This window comes from Pseudogymnoascus verrucosus (genome assembly GCF_001662655.1).
Source record: "Pseudogymnoascus verrucosus strain UAMH 10579 unplaced genomic scaffold scaffold_59, whole genome shotgun sequence".
Lineage (NCBI taxonomy): Eukaryota > Fungi > Ascomycota > Leotiomycetes > Thelebolales > Thelebolaceae > Pseudogymnoascus > Pseudogymnoascus verrucosus.
The window spans coordinates 62-18,379 of NW_017263710.1; the positions used below are offsets into that span (position 1 = coordinate 62).

General features: G+C 45.6%; 2 protein-coding genes across 2 annotated transcripts; both read right to left on the minus strand.

Annotated features, from left to right (window-relative positions):
• Window positions 1–9,498: 9,498 nt before the first annotated feature.
• VE01_09799 (uncharacterized protein) lies at window positions 9,499–13,843 on the minus strand. Its single transcript, XM_059464100.1, has 14 exons — window positions 13,365–13,843; window positions 12,477–13,305; window positions 12,392–12,411; window positions 12,230–12,279; window positions 12,066–12,120; window positions 11,961–12,009; window positions 11,731–11,901; window positions 11,587–11,602; window positions 11,350–11,533; window positions 11,189–11,285; window positions 10,746–11,127; window positions 10,541–10,689; window positions 9,708–10,487; window positions 9,499–9,652 (listed from the first exon to the last, which is right to left on the minus strand). Exons 1-14 carry the CDS (start codon window positions 13,680–13,682, stop codon window positions 9,570–9,572), a joined length of 3,183 nt encoding a protein of 1,060 aa, XP_059319340.1. The 5' UTR covers window positions 13,683–13,843; the 3' UTR covers window positions 9,499–9,569.
• Window positions 13,844–16,637: 2,794 nt separating this feature from the next.
• Window positions 16,638–18,310, minus strand: VE01_09800 (uncharacterized protein). The gene is made up of 3 exons (XM_018279209.2): window positions 18,044–18,310; window positions 17,827–17,989; window positions 16,638–17,775 (listed from the first exon to the last, which is right to left on the minus strand). Exons 1-3 carry the CDS (start codon window positions 18,095–18,097, stop codon window positions 16,712–16,714), a joined length of 1,281 nt encoding a protein of 426 aa, XP_018126396.1. The 5' UTR covers window positions 18,098–18,310; the 3' UTR covers window positions 16,638–16,711.
• Between the last annotated feature and the right edge of the window lie 8 nt (window positions 18,311–18,318).

An 18,318-nucleotide genomic window follows, 5' to 3' on the forward strand; every position in this document is an offset into this window, starting at 1 on the left:
CATCTTCTTTTACTAGAGTAATTAGACTATTTATAGCTATTAAGTAAGATTAAACTAAAGATAACCTAATCTATAGTTTGTCTATTTAATGCTAGATTAGAAAAAGCATGCTCTATATTTCTAGAGGTGACTTTAGGGTGTTTCTTTATATTATATATAACATAGGTAGACATGACCCTACGCACGATAGGACCCTATGCACTTTTTGCAAATTCCCTACCCTCTTACTTTAAAACGCGTTTTATCTACCTTCTACTATGTTAGTTATTACTAAAGAAGCAAAAATCATTCTAGCTATTAAGGCTATTTAAACGTCTAGAAAGCTAAGCCGTTAAGCTGCTATAAAGCTCTATAAAGTTCCTAAATCGTTACTTAGGCTTAGAATGAACGGCTACCTTCCCCTCCCTAAGCGACGGCTAGCAAATATTAAATTGTCTAAGTTAGAGGAGGAAGTGATTGTTTAGAATATACTTAAGCTAGATTCTAGAGGGTTTGCACCCTAGCTAGCTAGTGTAGAAGATATGGCTAATTTTATTCTTAAATTGCATAGGGGGACGCGTGTTAGAGGCTGCTAGGCACAGTGGTTTATACAACGACAACTAGCCCTTAAGATGCGTTTTAATTGTGTTTATGATTTCTAAAGGGCCTTATACGAAGATCCTAAGCTAATTAGCGCATGGTTTTAACTAGTAGAAAATATAAGGGCAAAATATAGGGTTTTAGACTGCAACTTCTATAACTTTAACGAAACTAGCTTTATAATGGGTGTGATTTACCCTATAATGGTTATAACCTATATAGATTAACGTGGTAGAGGTAAGGTAGTTTAGCTAGGGAATTAGGAATAGGCTATAGCAATTGCTTGTATTAATAGTAAAGGCTAGAGTGTTCCTCTATTTCTAGTGGTTTAGGGCAAGAACTACCTTTTAAATTAGTATATAGACAGTAGCCTCCTACCTAACTAGGTTATTAAACTAATAAGTAATAGATGGACGAATAATGAGACAGGTCTAGAATAGCTAAAACACTTTAATAAACATACTGCTGCTTATGTAAGGGGTCTATATTAAATACTAGTCTTAGATAGGCATGAGAGTTATAAATCGGCTAAGTTCTAAGAGTACTATAAGTTACATAACATTATAACTCTTAGACTGCCTTCTTACTTGTCTTATTTAACCTAGCTACTTAATGTTAGGTGCTTTAGTGTATTAAAGCAGGCGTATAGTCGGTAGATTAAGACGTTTATTAAAGCCTATATTAACTATATTATGAAGGTAGAGTTCTTTCTAGCCTTTATAGTAGCATATAAGGAGTTAATAACAGCCTAAAACTGTTAGGCTAGATTCTATAGAGCTAGCTTAGTGCCTTTTGACCCATAAGCAGTACTTTTAAAGCTTAACGTGAAGTTACGAACTCTAACTCCCTTTAGACCCTCTACTGCTAACACTACCCCTTAGGTCTCCTAGACCCCTTCTAACCTAACTAAGGCTCTTTTACAAACAACACTTATTCGAAATTGGATTGCCTGTTACTAAGGGAGCTCGCTAACTCTACTTTTTAAGACAGTTGTTGCGCTAGCAAAGGGTATAGAGCAACTAGCCTATGAGAACACCCTTCTGTCCGCTAAGGTGTGTACCCTTTAAGTAGCTAATGAAGCCCTTAGTAAACGCTATAGGGCTAAAAAGGCTTGTGTCTATAAAGGGGGTGCACTTATAGTAGAGGATGCACAGGATATTATTGCATAGGAGGACGTGGATGAGTAGATACGACGCGACGTACGTGTAGTAGGGGGTAGTCGTAGGGAGGGGCAACAGTCTAGGCAGCGCTGTAGGATCTATAGAAAAGCTAGTTATAACGTACGAACTTGTTAAGAAGCTGTAGATATATCTAGTTCATCTAATTCCTTTTAGTTATAGTTAATTTAATGTGTTGTGGTTGATTTATTAATATTTAAAGTTTAATGCTAAGGAAAAGTGCATAGGGTCCTGTTGTGCGTAGGGTCATGTCTACCCACGTTATACCCTTTTACCTCTTTCTATAAGTTTTAAGGCTGTCTGTCTTTAGTTTTACATAGAATGTCCGACTACTAGTTATGCTTAAGGAGATATAGATAGAAGATGAGTAACTTCTACGCGCTAACTACAATCTAGTGTCCGTGTACCATTAGTAAAGCTGCAAGCGCTAGGTGTAACGCTAGGTCTTAACTATAAGACTCACAGAGGTTTCGTTGCGTTGGTTTACTTAATAGAGGAGGCAGGGGATTAGACACAAAGGCTTTTATAAAACACGTTATAGTATATAACAAAATACTATATTGAGTTGAGCACGAAGCTCCTATCTAAGAAATAACTATCTACTTATATAGTGGCGTCGTGCTAGAGGGATAGTTAGGATAGTTGGATATTCTAAATATCCCAACTAACTAAATATCCGTCACGTGTCTTCCTAGGAGTGTCCCCTCTAGTATTCCAGTACCTGTAATGTTTCTAGTACCTATAACTCTAGTACCTCCTACTAATTAGGTGCCTAACTGTCTTCTAGTACCTATAAACACAGGTGCTAGAAGGCTGTCTAGTGCCTAACTATTAACCCTGCTATAAGGGCGGTCAAATCGCTAACCTACACATTACTACTATACTCGGGGTGTTAGCGATAGTGCTGCTGAAACCCTAGCCGTAACACTAGGTCCCTCCCTAAGAGGCCTAGCCCCTAGGACTTGCTAACTAAGAAATGTGCTAACTACTTAAGTGGGGTGATGCCTACTACTATCCATAGGGCAGGTTAGGCTGTGACCATGTCTTCTTCTAAACATACTAAAATCAAAGAACGTTAACTGCTTGCTTAACGTATCGAAAAGGACGGAATTCCAATGTCCCCTTGTTCTAACTATGTACGTAGCGAACGTACTTGTATCGTTGCTCTAGGTTACCGTCGTTGTAGTGAATGTGCTCGCTACAATTCTAAATGCAACGCTTGCACTCTAAGCGCTACGGAGTAGGAGAAACTCTATAAAGAGGAGGAACGTTTAGAGGCAGAGGAAGAGGCTGCCGCTACCTAAGAGCAGGAGGCCTACGCTCGTTGCATGCGCCTTCGTAAACAGCAGAAAGCTCTAAAGACTCGTGGTGCAGAGATGCTGCGGCGCAGTCTTCAAAACCTAGACGAGCTAGATGAGGCCGAGGAGAAAGAGCGCAAGGAGGCCGAAGCTAAGGAATCCTTCCTGCATAGCCCTCCTACTACTGACCTTAGGGGTGCCGTTTCTAAGCACGACTACTTGTCGGCCCTTTCTCCTAGTTTCTTTAAACGTTAGGGTGTTAACGGTGGAACTCCGCTAGCAACTCTAGGTAGCTAAGGTTCCCCCTTAACTCCCACGAGTTATCCGTAGGTTTGTAATCTTTCCATTTAATTAAAAACTCTTCTCGGCGTCCTACTAACCTTCTGTCTAGGATCGCCTCGACCTCATATTCGATAATTTCATTCTTAGGTTAGAGTTTAGTGTCTGTCGCAATTAGGGCGTCGCCTCTTACTAGTTCTAATAATGAGACATAAAACACTAGGTAGAGTCTAGAGTTCTTAGGTAGCTGCAGCTTGTAATTAACTAAGCTGACTTTTTCTAATATCTTAAATGGTCCCAATTTCTTGAAGTCCAACTTCGTACTTAGTCGTTTCGTTTTAATGTGTTTCTAGAGTAGGTATACTTTATCCCCCTCCTTAAAGGCAGGTTCTATACTGCGCTTCTTGTTTGCGTATGTAGCAGATTGTTCATTTAAGAACTAGATGTCCGTCGCCAGTTGTTTCTAGAAGGAAAGTATCTTCGATACTTCTAACGTTCCTTCCTTAGAGCGAAATTTATCTAGTCTTAGCGTCTTATACGCCTCTAGTTGCCATCCGTTATTAGCAAAGAATGGTGAGACTTTTGTTACCTCTAATAGTGACGAATTATATGCGAACTCTGCTAGATGTAGGTACTAGACCTAGTTGTCCTATCTAGCATTAACGTAGCTTCGTAGATACGCCTCTAACGTCTAATTAGTTCGTTCTGTTTGTCCATCCGTTTGTAGATGAAAAGCTATAGACAGCTTGTAGTTTGTTCCGAGCTGCGCCATGACTATCTGCTAGAATTTAGATGTGAAGAGCTTATCTCTGTCCGAAATTATCTCGTCTAGTAGCCCATGCGCTACGACAATGACTTTTAGAAAGATATATGCTAACGCCTTTACGTCTAACGCTTCTTTAAACGGCGTGAAGTGTGCTTCTTTTGTAAGCCTGCAGTTAGAGACCATAATGGAGTCTGCAATAAATCCTGTCATTGGCTCTTTTAATGCTAGCAACTTAACAATGAAGTTAATTGCTATTAAGGACCATGCTCGTTTTAGTGTTAGTAGGGACTTTAAAAGTCCATATGGTACGTGTCTATTTGCTTTTAACTTCTAGCAAATGTTGCATCCCAACACAATTGTTTCTACCTACTTCCTTAGACCTAGGAAGTAGTAGTGTTGTGTGATTCGTTCGAAGGTTCATGTTACCCCCTAATGACTGTGTGCTAGCAACGAGTGTTGTTCTTGCACTAGCAGGTGTCTCATTTGACTTAGGACATACACTAATCCTTTAAATCGGATCAGCCCTTATTCGTCGATGGAGAAGTTTCCTTCGACTTTGTTTAGGGTTCGCTTTGCTATTTCGTCTGTTACGTAAGCGTTCTTAAGTCTCTACTTAAGTTCCGTGTCTTCTACGATGGCGATCGTGGCTAGCAGTTCGTTGTATTGCATTCCTACGTCTGTCTTCTTTAATATTGCTCTAGGCCTTTCTTCCTTTAGGCCGACGTAGTCGGTCCTTCTACTAAGAGCATCTGCTCTTACATTCTCGGAGCCTTTGCAATAGGTTATCGTAAAGTTGTAGGCTGTGAGGGTTTCTGCCTAGCGGACTTGTCTGCAGTTCAAAACCTTGGTCGTGGTAAAGTATATAAGGTTCTTGTGATCTGTCTACACTTACACAGTGTAGGTGGATCCCTTAAGATATACGCGCTACTGCTCAAAGGCAACGACAATAGCTAGTAGCTCCTTGTCGTGGATGTCATAGTTAAGCTCTACAGGTGACAGTTTCCTAGAGTAGTACGCAATTGGTTTGAACTTACCGTTCTTGCCTAGCTAATTTAGACATGCTCTAATCGCAAAGTTAGAAGCGTCCGTTTTGAGGACGATCTTCTTTACAGGGTTAAATGTCGTAAGGATAGGTGCCTCTGTGAACTTCGTCTTAAGTTCCTAGAAGGCAGCCTCCGCTTTGTCTGTCCATTTGAACACGAGATCCTTCCTAGTGAGCTCTGTGAGTGGTTGAGCTACCTTAGAATATCCCATAATGAACCGACGGTAGAAGTTGGCGAAGCCTAAGAAGGCTTGTACTTCCTTAACCGTAGTTGGTGTTGGCCATTCCAACACTGCTGTGACCTTTGCTTAGTCCATCTTAATGCCGTGCGTTCTAATAATGTAGCCTAAGAATTCGACTTGGTTTTTATAGAACTTACATTTCTCTAGCTTTAATAGTAGGTTGTATTCCTTCAGCTTCTAGAGGACGAGCTTAACATGCTAAGCATGTTCGTCCCTATTTGCTAAGTATACCAGTATATCGTCTAAGTAAACGATGGTGAATATGTCTAGATATTCATGCAAAGCGTCATTCATTAAGCGTTGCATAGATGCAGGGGCGTTAGTTAACCTAAAGGGCATGACTTGATATTTAAATAGGCCATAGCAGGTGTAGAATGCTGTTTTCCACTCCTTGCCGTCAGCTATCTAGATCAGGTTGTACGCGCCGCGTAGATCTAGCTTAGTGAAGATCTTAGCTCCTTGAAATCTATCGTGTAACTCATTGATTAACAGTAAGGCGTATCGATCCTTTATTGTTATGTTGTTTAATGCTCGATAGTCCACGCATAGTCGTTTGCTTCCATCCTTCTTAGGAACCCATAACATTAGGCTTCCTGCAGGAGATTTAGACGGTCTAATAAATCCTTTCTTAAGGTTATCGTCGATATATTCTTTTAGCAGTTTCAACTCATCTGCTGACATCTAGTATATTGGTCTGAACGGCAGACTCTTTCCTTCTTCTAAGGGTATCACATGGTCCTATAGTTGGTGCTTAGGAAGTGCCTCGTTCTTAGGGCCTTCCTAGAATAACTGCTCGTATTCCTTATACTCTACTAGTATACTCGTTAGTAAGGGTGCCTAGGCTAGGTTACTAGGCTCTATAGAGGTCGCACATACCTCGCATTAGCCCTAAGAGGGTTTCTCTCGATGTAGCGTGTCCGTTCGTTGTTCACACACGCATTAGCTCATCACAACTTTCTCGTTCCACTAGTCGATCTAGGGGTTGTGTTTCTTAAGCTACAGCATACTAAGGATACATGTATGATTGTCTATGTGTACGATGTCGAATTGGATCGTTTCCTTGTGTCTGCGTAGCATGACCATTTCTAATGGGGCCGTCTCGTAGGTCACTATCCCTTTGTTAGTTGAGATGGGCTCTCCATCTACTACCATTAACGGGTAAGGATCGGTTTTCAATTGCGTCTTAAAACCTTAAGTGTCTGCTACTTTCTTTGTCATAAAGTTGCCCGTTGCTCCTAAGTTAATCATGGCTTAGAGGTGTCGCTGTTATATCTTAGCGACTACATATAGCTGCATACTGCCTCCTATGGCGTACAGCTGCTTCGTACTAGGCCCCTCTTTGTCACTCGCTAGTAGCCTACCGTTAAGGACTCCTAGTTTTTTAACTCGTCCGAGGAGTAATAGTGATGTTCATCATCCTCTATGGGCGGTCCTTAGGAAGATTGTCCTCCCCATCCTTCTGCTTCATCTAGTAGGTGCAGGTATTTCTCGTATACCTGTTGTTGTTCCTTTTTCAAAGGTAGTTCTCCTTTAGACTAACTTCGTCTAAGGGCATGAATTTAGTCTATATCTATAAAGTAGACCTAAGGTGCAATTTTCGGAAATAGTCGATACTAGGTCTTTTTCCGTAGGTGACTCTCACAGTCATCGTACTTGTAGTGTTCCTAGAATATGTATAGGTGCCAGGGGTGATCAATCCTTAATGCATCCAACTTTGTCAATTCCTGTTCCTCCTTTGTCTTGCCCGTAAGCTTGGATTTCTCCATGGTTACGCGTAACCTTTCTACGTCCCCATTAGTAGGTTCGTAGTCCATAGCAGCTTAGTCTACTTGCAGTTCCTAGGGTTTAGGTCCCTAAGTGTTCTCCTGCTGTTCGTCTTACGCGTCGTATTCCATAAGCTTATATTTTAACTACATTGTGGCCTCACTTAAGGTGTGATTTGCTCCCCTAGGTTCTTGTCTAAACGGGTACCTAGGGCGGCACCTCATTACGCAGATTGCGACTTCCTAGTCTTGTTAGGTACCTTGCTAGCCAGTTAGGGGCAGTGGTACAGGAATCGCTCTTAGAGTTCCCTTTCGGAGCATGGCCTGTCTGTAGACGTCGACCACTCCTAGTAGATTCTCCTTAAATGCAATCTCCTTCGCGTCTTCTTCAAACTCCTTTAGCTAGAGTTTCTAGGATTCCGTTAATCCCCTATTTAGGAGTTCGTTCTCCTTCTCGAGCGATGCGTCGAAGTCGTTGAGATCTTCGTCGCCTAAGCTCTCTCCTTCTAGGGTGCTAACGCTAGTGATTCCCTAGTCGGGTTTGTTTACAAACGTGGCGTTCAACTGTCCCTTCTAAGTGGCGTTAAGTTGTCTCCTAAACTTCTTATGTCCTCCGTTCCCTTTCTTAGGTTGCTTGTAGTCTCGGGCCATGTGGCCTAGCTTATTGCAATTAAAACACAACTGCTCCTTAAGCTGTCGCTCTTTGTTTAGGTTACGGGGTCTCCCACTAGGCTTGAACGTAGCGTCGAGCTCTATAGGCTAAGGCTAATGACTCTTCTAAGTTCTCCTCTTCTAGGTCCATTGGTGGCTAGTTGTTCCTCCCTTCCTTTTAAGTTAGCGTTCATAGTAACGATTGTTGATCTTCTAGGCCATCTCAATTAATTCTTTGAGGTCATCTAGTTTGTCTAACTAGGAGATTTCGTCCTTTACATGATCCTTTAGCCCCTTGTAGTATCGGTCGCATATAGCCTCATCTCCCCAACTAGTAAGGGGGGCATGCTGCTGGAACTTAGCAGTATATGTAACCGCCGACCCCCTCTGCTTAAGGGCCTCGAGGGCTCGCACTGCGTTTCTTCTTTCGTTAACGTCCCCGAAGTTCGCCTTAAGTTGCTTAACGAAGCCAGCCTAAGTGATGAAGATATCCTTAGTGCCTTAGTTAGCCGTCGTAGTGACTCTTCCGTTAGCCGCTCGGTGGCTCATGTAGTCTGTTAGGTAATTAGCAATCTAGTCGGAGGCGGAGCCCCTTAGGAGGGCCACTGCCTATAGGACTTGCTGTACTTTAAAGGCGAAGTGCTTAGCGTTGAAGGCCATCTAGAGTTCCGTCTAGATGAGGAAGCTCTTAAGCTTCTTGCGGTCCCCGTTGAAGGTGTCTAGGAATGCAATCTTAAGTTTGTCTAAGGGATGTAGTCCCCTAGGCGCAGGCGTAGTAGTAGGTGATAGGACAGGCTCGACAGCTGCCTTGCCCTTCGACCCCACGTTAGATGCTAAATCGTTTCTAGCTATGTTGCTTTGTGTATGAGCCGGTACCTCGTAGAAGTGGTGCTTAAAGTGTAACGCTAGGTCTTAACTATAAGACTCACAGAGGTTTCGTTACGTTGGTTTACTTAATAGAGGAGGCAGGGGATCAGACACAAAGGCTTTCGTAAAACACGTTATAGTATATAACAAAATACTATATTGAGTTGAGCACGAAGCTCCTATCTAAGAAATAACTATCTACTTATATAGTGGCGTCGTGCTAGAGGGATAGTTAGGATAGTTAGATATTCCGAATATCCTAACTAACTAAATATCCGTCACGTGTCTTCCTAGGAGTGTCCCCTCTAGTATTCCGGTACCTGTAATGTTTCCGGTACCTGTAACTCCGGTACCTCCTACTAATCAGGTGCCTGACCGTCTTCCGGTACCTGTAAACACAGGTGCCGGAAGGCTGTCCGGTGCCTGACTATTAACCCTGCCATAAGGGCGGTCAAATCGCTAACCTACACATTACTACTATACTCGGGGTGTCGGCGATAGTGCCGCCGAAACCCCAGCCGTAACACTAGGCTCCACTGATTTCTCGACGAGCGCAAAGGTTAAACGCTGTTGCCTGGCTAAGCGCCGGAGACTGAAACCTGAGTCATACCGTCACATTTGCTAGAACTAACCAAAACACACTCAGCTTGACCCTTCCTAGAGAAGGGCGTCTATATGTGTGGAACCCTAACGGACAGCTGTCTCGCCATATTGTATGTTACCTCACACGTCATCCTTAAACCTCTTACAGTCCGTAGTCTACACACACAACTAACCCCCCCATCATACTAATAAATCAGCAGGCACAGACAGACAATATGGTATTCAACGCCCTGGTATTCTCATTTAGTATTCTAAGTTTCCGCCTCCTCGCCCGCCTGCATACCGCTGCTACAGACACTCATTAACCGCTACCACCACCACCAATATCACCGATGTCACTACCTATATAGGTACAAAGACCGACAAATAAAACGTCGCATACAGCTATAGACCCGTTGGTTAGCTCGCAATCTCTACCCTTTCCAAAGAGTGAACATACAAATAAGTCCTGCTGTATTTTGTTCTAATGCATTATTAGCTTTCAAATAAGCGTACATAAAACATGCGCCCCAAGTAGCAAGCTCAACAGGAACCCCCCCCGGCATCTTCCCAACAGATTGACAAAAAGCCTCGACGATTCCGTCCTCGATAGGGCCTGGTGAGCCATCAGGAAGGGTGTCAGGTGCGGGGTCGCCCGGACAAGCTGTGAGTGTCATTTCCCCGTTCTCGACAAACATATGACATAGATATCCGTTCACTGTCGTCGCTGCTTCGTAACCGTTTCGGCCAAGACACTCATCACAGCTCATTTGCCAGCCACCTGAGTCATGGCAAACCAAATATCCTGGCCACCGATTGGTTACCCCGTCGTCGACGCACTGGACCTCACTTGTGTATGGCCGTGTCGGCTCTGTTGGCGTTGGCGTCGGCGTCGCTGGCGCCACTGTTGTTGTCGTCGCCACCTCCCCACTTCCTCCCGGTGCCTGGGCCAGCGGCAGACCCGGGTTAACGATAGCACCATCATCGCCTCCTGGTGGACAACTGTTGAACCAGGTATAGCCAAGGGCGGTCTTGGGGTTGACCTCTGTCATGTCCGCCCGCCCTACACCGCCGAGATTAGGAAAGTGAAGGTTCGCGCCGGACGAAGAGCCCTGGTATGCTGTGCCTCGTGGATCCCACCAGAACGAGCTGCCTGAAATCTGCTTCGCGCCCATGTTGTACCAGACGCTGGTGTCGCCGTTGAACTTGTCGATCCAGAGGAAGTCATCCTTTCCGTCACCTATTATTTCAAGGAAGTAAGCATACGAAAAGGCTTGTCATTGCTGGGCTTACCGTTAACATCAGCCCAGCGATGGTTGGCACGATCCTTGCCGACACTAAACTTGATCTGATCCATCCATTGAAGGCCGGTGGCCTTATTCAACCATCCAGTCGTTCTGCCATCTTTTTCTAGGCACATATAATCAGCCCTGCCATCACCACTTTTACGGCAGTTAGTATAGCCATTGATTGCAACCGAGTCATGATTGGAACTTACTCGATATCCGGGAACCTCATGCCGAGGTCAAAAGGGCCGACCCCCCAACCCTGAGTGCAGCCAGACGCGACTACGTTAGTCTTGGCGCTGAAGCTGAAGGTGTCTGTCTGCCAATTGTAGGATGTGTACCATACGTCGATGGCTCCGGTGGCCTTGGTCACAGCGATAACATCACATTTACCATCTCCGTTCCAGTCGGCGAGATGTAGAGCTTTTCGATCAAGTCCTGTCTCGAGCACAATGCCCTCATCGTTCCAGCCTGAATAGTCTGTATTCGGAGGGGAGTTAGAATTTTTAAATATGGTTATCCTGCCCAAATGATCGATAAAAACGTAATCGTCGTTCCCACCGCCTTTCATGTCGCACCAGTGTGCACCATCACCTTATGATGATATATTAGTAGTGTAACAATCCCAGACAAGCTAAGCCGTTAGATATCTTACCTTTTTGATATTTCCCACCGCTTCCTGTGTTTTGCCATGCTCTCACCTCGTAATCGCACCTTTTGTCCGCGTAGGTGATGCACTTGATGTAGACATACTGTCGTGGCGGCCGACGATTAGCAGGAGCATGTGGATTAGGGGTAAAGAGATGGGAAACACACGTCTGGTCTGCCGCTGCCGTAAATTCTCGCGAATCTTATTTGTGAGCGAGACGGTTCACCCATACCAGCGTGTGTAACACCAACTGAGTCCCAGTACGGGATCAAGCCCTTATCGCCGTTTCGTTGGTTTATATATGTTGTGACTTTCCCGTTATCGTCGAGAAACAGCCAATCTGAACGAAAGCTACAGCAAAAGTTAGTATGGAAGGGTCGCGTGCACAGCGGGTCGTCACTTACTCTCCATTGATGTCAACTATATGGACGAGTACGCCCTACTTGTTAGCAAAACTGGGATAAAAAGCTTACAGCCTGGAAGCTCGGGAACGGAGAGATAGACGCGGCCCCCTGGCAAGGCAAAAAAAAATGGAATCGCGTACTCACCAAGGCGGACTCCATCAATATTACCCATTCCCTTGCCTGTGAAGACAGGTTTACCTTCACCGAAATCTTGCCAGTATGCTGCCATGTCTCCTTGACCACCGTTTCGCCAGCAGTAAATGTCTCCGTTGCCGGCAATAACGCAATAATCAAGGCGCCCATCGCCGTCGATATCTGTAATACGGTGACATGTTAGTTGGTGAGCAGGACACTGGTGATTAAGGTTGACTTACCTCCAAGGCGAACGTTCGTTAGTGCGTATCCAGAAGGGGCGGTTTTGTACTTTGCAAAGCATCAGTACATTCACAGAGATTCTAAATTAGGTCCATGGAACTTACGAGGCCGACAGAATCAAATTGCGGCGGATTGCCACCCCGGTTAAGAGACACATACCTGTTGCTGGTTAGTACATATCGCTTAGAAGTATCTAATACTGTTCAGGAGTGGAGTGTTGCGTGCGCATTGTGATTGAGGCCATTAGAAGAAATGAGGAGGCACTTACATATTTCCTTCGGGCCCGATGCAGATGAAATCGTCGAGTCCGTCATTGTTCTAGAAACATATCTGTGAGCAATCATACTATAAAAACGATAAGGCCTCAAATGCCTTGGCATAAATAGCCATCAAATCCGAGAAATTTTTGGAATCGGAACCATGTACGTACGACGTCGCCCCATCTCACACCTACAGTCGACAGTTAGTATTATTAACCAAAGCTCCAATTACCACTTCATCCGTGGAGTGCTTACCTTCCTGCGGACATGTGGACTTGGTATCAATCAGGATCTTATCCCCAAACGTGCCTCCACCCAGGTTCAAACGCATGTGGATCCCATCCGGCTGGCTGAAGACCCAATCGTCACGCTCCCCGCCTCGATCAGCTCCATAAGCATTGACAAGCTGCGCAAACCAGACAGTGTCCGGCTCCACGTAGAAACCCTGGTGGATCTTTCCCATTGACTGCGAGCTATGCGTGTACTTCCCGTCGTCGATGATGCGCGGCGATAGAGCTTTGAGCACCTGGGTCCTCCCGCGGGGGTCCTGATTGCCGCTGCCATAGGCCTTTTCGCAGGTATTGGTGCCGCCGACAGAGTCGTCGAATGCTACGGAGCTGCTGGGAGCTTGCAGCCATCCGTTCTTCTCGACGACGCCAATAGCGTTCCGCCAGGACGCTGCCATCTTCTTGTAGCCTCCTTCATTTGGATGGGTGCTATCCGAAAGATCGCTCTCCGTCACCCAGCCCTCAGACATCTCAGCAAGAACAATATGGTATCCGGCAGCTTGAAGCTCCTTCACCAGGCCACGGTAGATCACGTTGATTTTATCCACGTTTCCCTGGGCGGCCTGATCCTTGTTCGGAATGAGAGTTGACAGGACCACAACCGTAGTTGGAACTTGGGTAAAAATATAGGTAATCAGGCCTCTCATCCTCTCACCGATATCTGGGATGTTGATGTTTTGAGTAGCGTCATTGGTTCCAGCATTGATCAGAACCAAGTTGGGAAGCAGCAATGGCACGACATTCTCAGCTCGCACTTTTACCTGGTCGACGATGAATCCACTCCACCCTTCGTTATCCTGTAGACAAAAGTTAGTCAAGGCAATAAAATAGCCCGAGGGAAGCTGGGATGACAAACCCTATCTCGCATTGTACCACTACTTAAAGTACCGACCATATTGACCTGCCAGCCATCATATCGGAGCTGATCACGCAGGAACTTGCGATACCCGTTACCAGTGTTTGGGTTGGTAGCATCGACACCAAAAGTGATAGAAGCCCCGAGTGGCAAGATACGTAGGTAAAAACTGCCGGCCCGACGGTCTAAATCATGGCTGTCAAAGTTGGTGGGATATTCAGTTCCATTTTGTGGGCGGGCACTGGTAGACTGGACGCAGGCGAGTGCTACTAACATCACCGAGCTGGCTGACGCCAGCCATCCTGTTGATAGGAGCATAGCAGATGTGATGATTGTGATAGATAAACTAATATCGAGTCTATGGAAACAAGAGCATCAAACCCCAGAGAAGGCGACCGATACATCTTATACCCTATACTCAAGCCACACTCACCGTTCATAGGCCTTGGTATATTTATTCAAACTCCGAAGCCCGATCCTTCTGGCTTACTTTCTCAATATGCCAAAAGATCTACAATTTTCTAGATGAATATATATAGAATGCATAAAATTGGCGTCGAGTATTAGAGATAGGCTCACTCGCTGCTTTTGTTTCGGTCGTTTAACCGCAAACATACCGCCGCGGCCGCAAATACATATGATAAAAATTAAGGGGACAAAAGCTATCCAGGCATTATTTGACGAGGGTTGAGGGTTGAACTTGGCACATCCAGTCATCCTGATATATTATGTTTATGAGACTTTATTGCTAAATTTAGATGTCTGCATCACATAAATCCAGGGCAAAAGCTTTAAAGCAGCAACGCATTTCGGACAGGTCGGTTTGTGGGGGGCTACAGCCACGATCCTACTGTAATAAAACTCATGTCTGGAATCTCACTCAGCACTAGCCTTCCGCCACTATGATAATAACCATCTCCCCTTTTGATAGAGCATAACCTCTACCAGTAGGATCATCTTATTTACGCCCTTTTCACGTAAATTGGGCGCTAAAAGTGGGCATCTACGAGCATTAACACCCCGCAGTTGCTACAATCATGCCAAGGAGTAAGCTTAAGATGAGTTGTCGTGATCTGCAGAGCATATCACGCAAGCGCTCGAGTGCTGCGGTAGCATAAACAAGAGAAATCAAGCTTATACAGAGAAACCTTATACACTATCCGGGATATGAGATAATATTATTGGCCAACGTTCCTGAGCCCTGGTGCATATAATTATCCTGGGTATGTGTAAATAAGATCTCTTGCTGAGCTCGGCTTGCTCCCGCCGCCGTCGGGGAAACCTAGGAACACATAATATAACCCAACATGTCTTAGTACCAGTCCTGAAGGATCGGGGGCCAAGAGGCCTATCCAGGGCGTTGGCCAATAATATGATAAACGATGCAAAGAGTGCATACGCAGCTATTAAAACACGGGATCTACTGTAGTAGAGTATGTTATCACGCGCCTGTTTTCGATACATAGCGGCTCGAGTGACCTCGAGGGTGAACAGGGTAAGCCAGGCACCCCATATCCGCCCCCACCACCACGACTTTCTTTTCTCACCGCATATCCGCCCCCCACCACCACGACCTTCCTCACCACCGCCCTGCCTGCCAAGTTCTAGACCCACCACCCCGCCGCGACGCTTATCTAGAGCTCATTTACGATATCAATCTTCTCCTCGCCTCTATTTGCTTCCCACGCCAGCCGATATGGGATATGTAATAATCAAACACAGTATTATTCCTGCTCATCCTGTCTACCAAGGTACCGCGGGTAATCGCAGAGCGGAGAGAAGCGAGTAGAGGCAGAATTGGCGGTTTACACCATCCTGCCCCCTTCCTCCATTCAATGAAATACAAGCGTTGACAACATCTTCTCCACAGACTCTACGTGCCCGTCATATAGTCCAGTGCGAGCCCTCGAGCCGTCCCGTCCCATCCACTTGAAATTGTTTCCCCCCCTTCCAAAAAAAAAAGAAAAAGGGGGCGTCCCTAGTTAGGATTTCCTATCGTTCCAACCCCGACGTGACTCGGGCCCGGCCCGTCGTCCTTATCGGCCTAGTGGCATTACTAGTCGTAACTAGGTCCCGAGAACACCCCCGACTCAGGCGCAAAGATACACGGCGCTTCGGTCGCAACATATACAAACCTCCTTGCCCAAGTGAACCACATATAAGCCACTCTAAATTACTTGCGTTCTTCTGGAATATTCCGTAAAACCCAAAGTACAAAGCGGCTTACGGAATCATAATGTGCATACTATTGTACGTCCTGGTACCTGCATGAGCCTCGGTGAGCAAAAGAGAATTTATCGGAGGTGAGGCTGAGCAAGGCTGGTAGCAGATCTAGTAATATTGGTAGGTTCTGGTGTTGTGGGGAGGAGTATGAACGACTTTGCTCGCTCTCGAAAGCCATGGCAACCATGAGGGGTATTTGACCTTGCGACTGAAACTGTTTAGTGGGATGATACTTCACAAGGGTGCTAGATGCCAATGTAGGATAGATGTTTAATTGAAGGGATCTCTTTGGGGAGGCGGATCTGCTTCGCTCACCGCCCTTGTTATCCCAACCTCCAACGCAAAGTGATGCTACCATCAAACAAACTCGCAAATATCAGCTCGAAGACTCTAGTACCAGATAGGTTCATTTCCCAATTATATACAATGCGAAGCCTTTAGTCTAAAGATTGTCACTCAAGCCCCTCTCTCGACCACAGTGATTCCAATCAATTATTGTGATATATACCTGGGTGTCGGGGATGTTACCTATCCCAGCCTTCTAAATTCGCATTCCATGATTTGTCACTGCCTACGTAATTACTTTGACTAGGGGACAAATTTAGCTTACCTTAGGATAAATAGAGGTAGTTAGAGTTTTTACTTATATAATATATTATAAGTAGTAAGTAATAAGAAAAAAAAGAGGCCTATTTATAATATTAGCTGTTTTTTTAATCTATATCTTTAAAGTTTAACCCTATGTCTAAAACTACTATTAGAATTCTCTAATACTAAAGGTCTCTAATACTAGTATATAGGCTATTAGGAAGAGTAGGTATATATAATTATATAATATAGTAGGAATAGTAGATAATAGGATAGGATAAGTAGGCGTATAGGCGTGTGTAATGAGATGGGAATTTTAGGCAAGTGTATTAAGTTAGGAATAGTACGTAATGGGAATAGTATTCACGCGCGACTAGATGGGAATAGTAGGCGCGACGGACGGGATGGGGATAATACATGCAACGGAATCATAATCATTAGAGATTTAATAGAGTAATTGTACTAATTTCATTTCTTCGATCCCGCTAGCGTATACTTCTAAACTATAAACCGCGCGGCTAACACCCTACATCTATTTAGACTAGGCGCCAGATCCCATCGGCCTGCTCAATCTTAATCTCGCGTCCCTCGTCGATACTCCTCCTGCCAGCCTCCAAGATTGCCGTCGTCGCAATGGTGTTCTTAAGAGTAGGAAGACCCCTGTTATCCAAATCATCCAGAGTGGCCCTGCCCTCCTTAAGCGCCTGGATACCATCCACAAACTTCTCGAAACTGATGTACCCGTAACCAGTTTGTCCTGCAAAGTTGCCCTCCTCGTCTGGTGCGTAGCGCATGTAGAATGGGTTGTACCAGACAAGCTGTCCCGCAGTGTCGTCCGCGACGTCGTAGCCACGCTTAGCCTGGTTGATTCTAATCTCTCCGCCCGAAGCCATGTAGTGGAAGTACTGGTTGCTGTGGACGCCGGCCTTCAGAGGTGCAGTCCATGACGCGGTATAGACGCCGGTGGCGACGCGTGCCGGGTCGTCCTTCTTCACCCATGTAACGAGGAGGGTGATGGTATCCTCAGTTACGGGGTCACAGCCCAAGTCCGTGGCTGCACCCTTGGAGGCGGTCGCGGTGACCTTGGTTGGGATGTATCCTAGCTGCTGCACCATGCTGTCGCAGATGTCGACGTGGTGAGAGTTGAGGTAGTATGAGATATCCGAGTCCACGCCGGCCCATGCCTTGAACGTCTCGAGCTGAGACTTTGGCTGCGACATGTACGAGTAAAAGTAGTCGAAGTCGCCCAGTTTCTGGGCCTTGAATTTGGCGTCAGCGTAGGCTGCGTCGAAGCGCTTGTGGTGCTCGATGAAGACAAAGACACCGGCCTTCTTGGCGGCTTCGACGAGTTCCTGGTGGTGTGCGAGGGTCTTGGTCGCGGGCTTGGTGAGGAGCACGTGGATTTTGCGCTCGATGGCGTAGAGGGCAATGGGGTAGTGAGTGGTATCGGGGGTGAAGATTGTGATGGCATCGCCGGGGGAGAGGGCGTCAATGGCAGTCTTGTAAGCATCTGGGTCGCGAGCGTCGTTCGCCGGGAACGACTCAAAAGATGTGTCGAGCCCATTGTAGGCATCGGTGATGTTCTTCTTCAAATGCTCCCCTTGAAGCTGTCAGCACGAAGTATGTTTCGGGTATGTCGAGGGTGTCTTACTAATTGCAGGGAATTTGTTTCCAGAGACGCCGACCATGCTCAATTTGCCAACCTTGCCACGTCGGCGCAGGTCGAACAGTGTCAAGCCAACAACGCCGACCTTCTTGTCGGAGCCGGAAGCCTTGCCATCGACGAAGCCAGTGGTATACTCTCCAGTTCCGACCTGATTGAGTCAGTCAGCAGCAGCAAATATGCGTATAACAGAGAAATAACTCACCATGAGCACATTGAGTGGCCCAGCCTTCTCGGTCCTGACCGGAAGATCAGACATATTTGCAGTATGAAGTGAAGAAGGGTATATGGTGTGAGAAGGGCGAATAGTCTCGCAAACGACCAACACTCAAACACTTAAGATCAGATTGAGATACAGAAAACGGGTATTGAGCTCGCAGTAAATAATAAGATTCTTTTCTTTATATACAGGAAGGAAAAAGATTCTCCTTTGGAAACCAAGCTGCTGCGAAAGCACGTTTGGGGCTGGTGGTGAGGGGC